Source organism: Rhamphochromis longiceps, linkage group LG7, assembly GCF_057381845.1.
Source record: "Rhamphochromis longiceps isolate RC_006_pf linkage group LG7, R_longiceps_female_GT1.1, whole genome shotgun sequence".
NCBI lineage: Eukaryota > Metazoa > Chordata > Actinopteri > Cichliformes > Cichlidae > Rhamphochromis > Rhamphochromis longiceps.
Window position 1 is genome coordinate 50,926,899 of NC_140563.1, and position 6,429 is coordinate 50,933,327.

The window sequence follows — 6,429 nt, forward strand, 5'->3', positions numbered from 1 at the left end:
ATCAACTTTCTGTCATAAATATAATTTCTACAACCTATTATCAATTATTTGTTACCTACTGATTATTAGAAGCACACTTCTACCACTGAAAACAAGTACCAACATTTTTTTCCCCTTTGATCACTGAACAAATCTTGCAAAGGTTTATATTCACTGAAGAGATTCATCTACCAACTAGTGCTAGAAGAATGCGAATCAGACGATCTACCTAAGGGATCAAAATCTTGATAAGAGCAAGCCCGTTTTTAACCATAAATTCTGAAAGAAAAACTGCAGCAAAACATTATAAATTCAGGCACTTAAAGGATCCTTAGTTTATTTTTTTGTGGTAATACAAAAAGCATACAGAATTATAGAGGATAGGAGAGATCCCTTTCACTGAATTCAATTAGACCGTACACATAAAATGATTAATAATTACATACAAGCCGTTTTCTCTGTAGCTACATCCACAAACATCCCAGCCCTCCACCGAGAACAAGCATGGTCTTGTTGCTGTAAACGTGTCTCAACAGTTCTTCATACCCACTGGTACTGTGCAGGTAGAAGAAAGGCAAAAATAAAACAGGCGATGTAACTTCATACACAGACCACATTGATCAGACGGTGTTTTTATAATCATAATTTTACAATGAAACAAGTTTTTCCCAGACCAAACCGTGTTTGGAGTTCATTTCCTCTCCATTAGACGTTAAGATGTTTCAGTCACAAACAGGGATTTACCAAGACCCCATGTAACCTCCGCCATCATTTCCATGTATCAAACCATACAACATGCCCACAGGGGCCGATTAAACAGAACAAAAAGAGCATGTAATCATGAAATGACAATTAAGCTGAGATACATGGAAAGTCTTGACTACACAACACATTTTCTCACTTACCTCTAAAAGTAACAACTGGAATAAATCACATGATCATGTCAGGACGATTTCTTCAGAGGAAATGCAAACAGGTTATGCTTGTCGATTAGTCATGTGTGGAAACTCCTACACAAGACTTGACTCTAACTTTCTGTTTTGTTTTTGGGTTGTTTTTTTTATACTAACTACGATGACAAAAGGAAATTCAACTAATATTTTTGTCAATTTTCAGGGAAATGAAAATATTGTTAAACCTAAATAGCACTTCTATGTCTACATACCACTAGTTTTAAGTGAGAAAATATGTTTTTGTAGTAACTAAAATAGCTAACCTGCTTGGCTAACAAATCCTTAATATGTATAAGTAAACACTAATGATCACAGTAAGTGTCACAGAGGGTTTTTTTAAATATCCAAATTCGACCACTACTCTTTTCCCCCTGCATCTTTACATCTCGATTCACATTTAGAAATATAAGTAGCAGGAGCATTTTTTTTTTAAATCACCAAGGGAATTATTTATTTTGTTGTTTTTTTAATTTTTTATATTTATAGAGCTGGATTGAGATTTTTTGTTGTCGTTTTTTTCTCCTTTACCATAGTTTCTAAAGTTTATAATCATCAAATCCCTTTGTCACAAGTGGGTTACACAACCCGAGAAGACACCTATAAATACTAACCTACCTGCAGGGCTAGCAGCTGTGCAAAAAGTTAATTAATGGCAGGCTACTCCAAGCATCGATCAGCAACAGAAACAGAAACGGAAGACTAGCTGCGCTCTCTACACACAGAATGGACCCTTGAAAAACCAGTAAACTAATGAGAGCTTTGTTAGATTGCACATTTTAAATCTCTATAAGGGCCGAATGATCTCACACTTACTGGTGAAGGAACTGAACTTGTGTTTAGCCCCTCTTTCCCCCTCAAGAGGCATTGAGGGGAAAGGAGGAAAGAAAAATTAAAGCAAGGACAAAATGAATCTGACACAGTCAGGTAGTCTGTAATAATGGGAACCCAGAGATGCGTTCTTAACTCAAGTGGAAACGAACAGGTGGAAGCGGGAGACCTGCGAGAGCAGAAAGAGCGTTGCTCATCCTTTGTCCTCGCGTTAGCATGTGGCAGGGTATGGAGATCTTGAAGTGATGACGTTTCCTCTGTGCTGAAGGGAAACTCGGCCCCAGTCAATATCTTCATATTCACCATGACTACTGTTGCCAGCTACTGTGCTCTCCGATGTCATCTAACGAATAGAAACCCACCTGTATGTAGTGTTGATGTTTGTATAAGTATATCCTTTGCAGTGGCAGATGATGTACCTCACTTGTGTGAAAGCAGCCAGTTGTTTCCATTTTAGAGAGTCATCTAGCCCGTCCCACTGTTAGCTTGGTGAAGCCCACCACCGATCAAGACTGTGTGTTAATATGGACTACCACCAAAATATCATCCAGAAGAGATGTCTAAACAAGCTCCCCAACCAAAACAGATTGTCTCATTAGAGTGAAGTCTGTCTCATTAAGTCCTTCAGCCAATTAAATAATACAGACCACCTTTCAGTCCAACCAATCAGGTGCTTTCATTTAGTAAAGGCGGCCACCACGGCCCACATTAGTTCATTGACATTGGGCTTAGCGCTCTCTTTCTCTGGCTCCAGCTCTAGCAGAGTGTGAACCCTCTTCATGGCGAGGTCGTACTGTTCGTCTTGGAGCGGGGCAAAGGCATTCTCAAGAACATCGGACGAGTGAGCCAGCAGAATCAGGGCCAGAACCCGCTTGTCCATGCGGTGGGGATCGTTGACCCACTTCTCCAAAACAGAGTCCTGGACCTTCTTGACAAGGCGCTGCAGGTAGTAACAGTAAATATTATAGAGTTTTATAGTTAGAATTAATGTGAATTAGATTCAATTAGATCATTACACTATTCAGGCTCTAACTCAGAATCTGTACCACACCATACCTTTATTATAAAGCACTTTAACATAAAACCAAAGTTCACACAGTTCTGCACGTATACAAATATCATAAACAACAAAATAAATAATTAAATAACTAAAATAAAAACTTTTTTTTTTTTAAAGTCACATTTGTAGCTTCATGTTTAGCAAGACTTTAACCCCTTCAGCAGTCAGACAGGAAGTTTGCTTTAGCCTCTCGAGGCCGGAAACTAAACAGTTGGTTTTTTGCATAGAAGGTTATGTTACAGCTAACTAATAAGCATATATCGCTGCCAGACTTCTTGTCCTCCTATAGCTGCTTGTTTTAATGCTAGACCAAAATCAAGGTTGTTAACTATACAACCATGAAGTGAAAATGATTTGCCATCCAGTTAAAATATGAGAGAATATATAAGAGGGGAATATTACCCCTTTTGCACTAATACTTGTGCAGTTTGTCAACTCTACTTTAACTGAATCCAGTGAAGAAAAAAAAAGTGCAAATATAGGTCAAACCTCTATCAAATGAAGTTGAGGGTGTGACTAACATGCTCCTAAATAGCTGACAGTTCCCGCACGCAAACTAAAAAACACAAACCTCCCCCACTAATGATATGCAATGATGCTTTAATCAAAATTTTGATCATGATTGCAGAACAAAGTGAACATTTGCATACCTGTTTAATGGTACTGTTGGTAAGCGGATGCGTGGTCATATCAAAAAGCAAGAAGTTCTGCTTCTCTGTGGTGAGGACACCTTTCTCCACCAGGTTTTTGGCCAGACGTTCTCTGACATTTCGCAGCTGATAGTGCAGCTTGAGCGGATTCCAGGTCTCGCCTACGTGACAACATTGAGATGGGCTTTCAGACGCAACAAAATAAATGACGTGCATGCCGAGGTCATTTTTCCCCTTTAAGGTTCTTAGCTGAGAACAGGAGCCAAAAATGCTTCCTGTGTTGCTTTTATAAAGGATGCACCCATTGTTATATTTTGTTACATTTTGCAGACTGTGACAGTGCACAAAATGTAAATGTATTTTAATTAAAAATAAATGTTTAAAGTGTAATAAATCTTCATCATTACACAGTCTTTTGATATTTATCCATCTTGGAAAAGTTTTGGGACTACAGATAAACGCTAACTACTGCCATTGGTGAATGTCATCTCACACAACGAACACCAAGACTGACATCTACTGACAGATTGGTGCATCCCTAATTATCTACTGCATTTCCAACAATTGCCACTTGGGGCACTACAAGGTATTTTTAAAACAATTTTAAAAATCAATTAATCCTGCTACTGACAAATGTGACATTACATTGCACATAAGCAACCAGTACTCCTCCGCCCCAACATTTTAGACACCTATGTGACCGAAAAGGTGAAACAATAAGCAGATCACCACTAGGTTTGGCTAACAAATACAGCAGTCCTTAGCTCACCACTCAGTAGCTCTATCCAGCTCTGGACATTCTCTGGAGGCTGAGTTTCTTTAATGTGTTTCAAGGCCTCATCCAGCAGCACGTCTCCTGTTGGAGCATCTGACTTGCAGATCACCTTGCCAGAGAAAGGTAAACATTTTAATAATGATGGCTGCTGTCTGTGGAATTGTGATGTAGACACATCCTGTGTGAGGAGGAATTACATAGATAACTAGGTGTAAATCTCCCGACAAAAAAAATGCTTCCTTCTTCGTCAGAAGAAAAGCAAACAGTGTCAAGTGTCCACTACGTCAAAGCATTTAACCGGACAAACTGGTCCTTTCCCCCCCCTACACACACGCACAAACATCGCAATATAATAGTTCTCACCTTTCTTGCCAGCAGGCTTTTCCTTCGCACACCGGACGCCTCCAGCTGTAACCTCCCTCTGAGAGCCAGCTCTACAAGCATACAACCTCGAAGGCCGGAAGAAATACAGTCGTTCCAGAAAGACGTGTAGCCCTGGGTGGAGAAAAAAAACACACTCGCTAACTTAGCTGACGTGTTGGAAGGAGCTGAAGCAAAGCGAGATGAAAAGGAAAGCGGTGACTCGCTGGCGAGTTGTCAAGTGAACGCTTGGAGAAACCCGAGCTAAGAAGCTCAACAAACCTGATAATTGTTTTCACTCTCCACCCCCCCATTTTTTTCTGTAACCTTGAGAGCCAACAACAAAACGCAGCGCAAAACATTTCGATGCGCTTAAATACAAGCTACATGACATCTGCTAGCAAGCTTAGCAACGACACACTGTGAATCAATACACTTCCAGATGTGCTACATGAACACAGCATTCCGGGAAACTTTTAACTAGCGCTTTAATAAACCAGAGTTGGCTTTGTTGACAACCACGACTGGTGACGCACAGTAAACTAACATTAGTTAATGTCAAGTGTAGCGACTAAGTTACTAGCCAGTCTGCTAAGCTGGACTGCAAAACAGCGCTCACCTCTCGGTCCTTGAGGCCCAAGAGCAACACTTCCTCCATTAGCGTCAGTCTGGTCTCCTTTGAGTCCCCTTTGTCGTCGTCTTCCTCCTCCCCGCGGCGCACTTCGTCCTCCTCACCGCCGGACTCCTTCTCCTTTTCGGCGGCGGCGCTGCGAATGGCCTCGGTCCGCCGCTGGACGAGGCCCGATGTTCTCTGCGTGAGAGTACTCATAGCTGATGCCGAAAAACGATAAAATCCGAAGAAAGGCGCCGACTTCGACCAGCAAGAGAGCCACGCAGCATGTAACCTGAAGGTTAGAGGTGAAAATCGGAAAGCGGTGGACCGATCGAGCGAAGCCGACGGCTAACGTTCAGCTGGGCTCGAGATTCCTGCAGACTCTGCCCACTTCCGGATCCAACATGGTGGCAGGTGACGTAAAAACGTGGCCTGGAGTGATCCGCGGACGCCTCCGGCCTCGTGCATACAACAGAGCACAGCGGGAAATATGTGCTACATAACCTCTGAGCTGCCCCATAAACTGATTACATTTAACGACAAAGGCTATGAATTATTCAGAGGAAATCTTGTTTTGTAGAGCCCTAATTTAAACAAAAACAATGGATGCTGAGTAAAGCGTTTTAGGAAGAAACTCAAAATACTTTAAAGATGCAAACAATTAGATAAAAATTTTAAAATGCCTGTCTTAATCATTACATTATTTAATCTCTGTAATGACGAGTAAAGGAAACCAAATAACACATGATAAAGGCGGGCTCAGTCTAGGAAAAAGTGTAAAAAATAGCCAGAGCTGGTCATCTATAAACTTTTACTGTATGAAGAATTAGCCTACTTCTATATTAGTGTTGTTGGTGGGGTTTAAAAATAAATAAATAAATAATGATATAAAAATTGGCATTTACGATCTATTCTCTTGTTATATACACTTAATTATTGCACCTTCAATAGATCACTTAAAAAGAATTCTGACCTGGGAACAATTATATATGCTTAAATTAAAGTTCTATTGTATATACTTAATTAATTCATCTATTTCTTTACTTATTACCACAGCTGAGGTGCTTTGATGAGTTAAATTATTTAAATATTTGATCAAGCAGTGCTGGTAACTGCAGCTTTTAATTGTAGCAAGACCCAAGCTAATTTTTAAACTGTAATATGCAACATGTATTGCAATTTGCACTACACATTAGTATTATATTTAGGGG

The 6,429-nt window shown here is 40.2% G+C and overlaps 1 protein-coding gene across 1 annotated transcript; it reads right to left on the reverse strand.

Annotated features, from left to right (window-relative positions):
• Window positions 1–283: 283 nt before the first annotated feature.
• LOC146666247 (Golgi phosphoprotein 3-like) lies at window positions 284–5,607 on the reverse strand. Its single transcript, XM_085414164.1, has 5 exons — window positions 5,225–5,607; window positions 4,609–4,740; window positions 4,240–4,354; window positions 3,471–3,631; window positions 284–2,700 (listed from the first exon to the last, which is right to left on the reverse strand). The coding sequence occupies exons 1-5, from the start codon at window positions 5,432–5,434 to the stop codon at window positions 2,437–2,439; spliced, it is 882 nt and encodes a 293-aa protein (XP_085270290.1). The 5' UTR covers window positions 5,435–5,607; the 3' UTR covers window positions 284–2,436.
• Window positions 5,608–6,429: the final 822 nt, after the last annotated feature.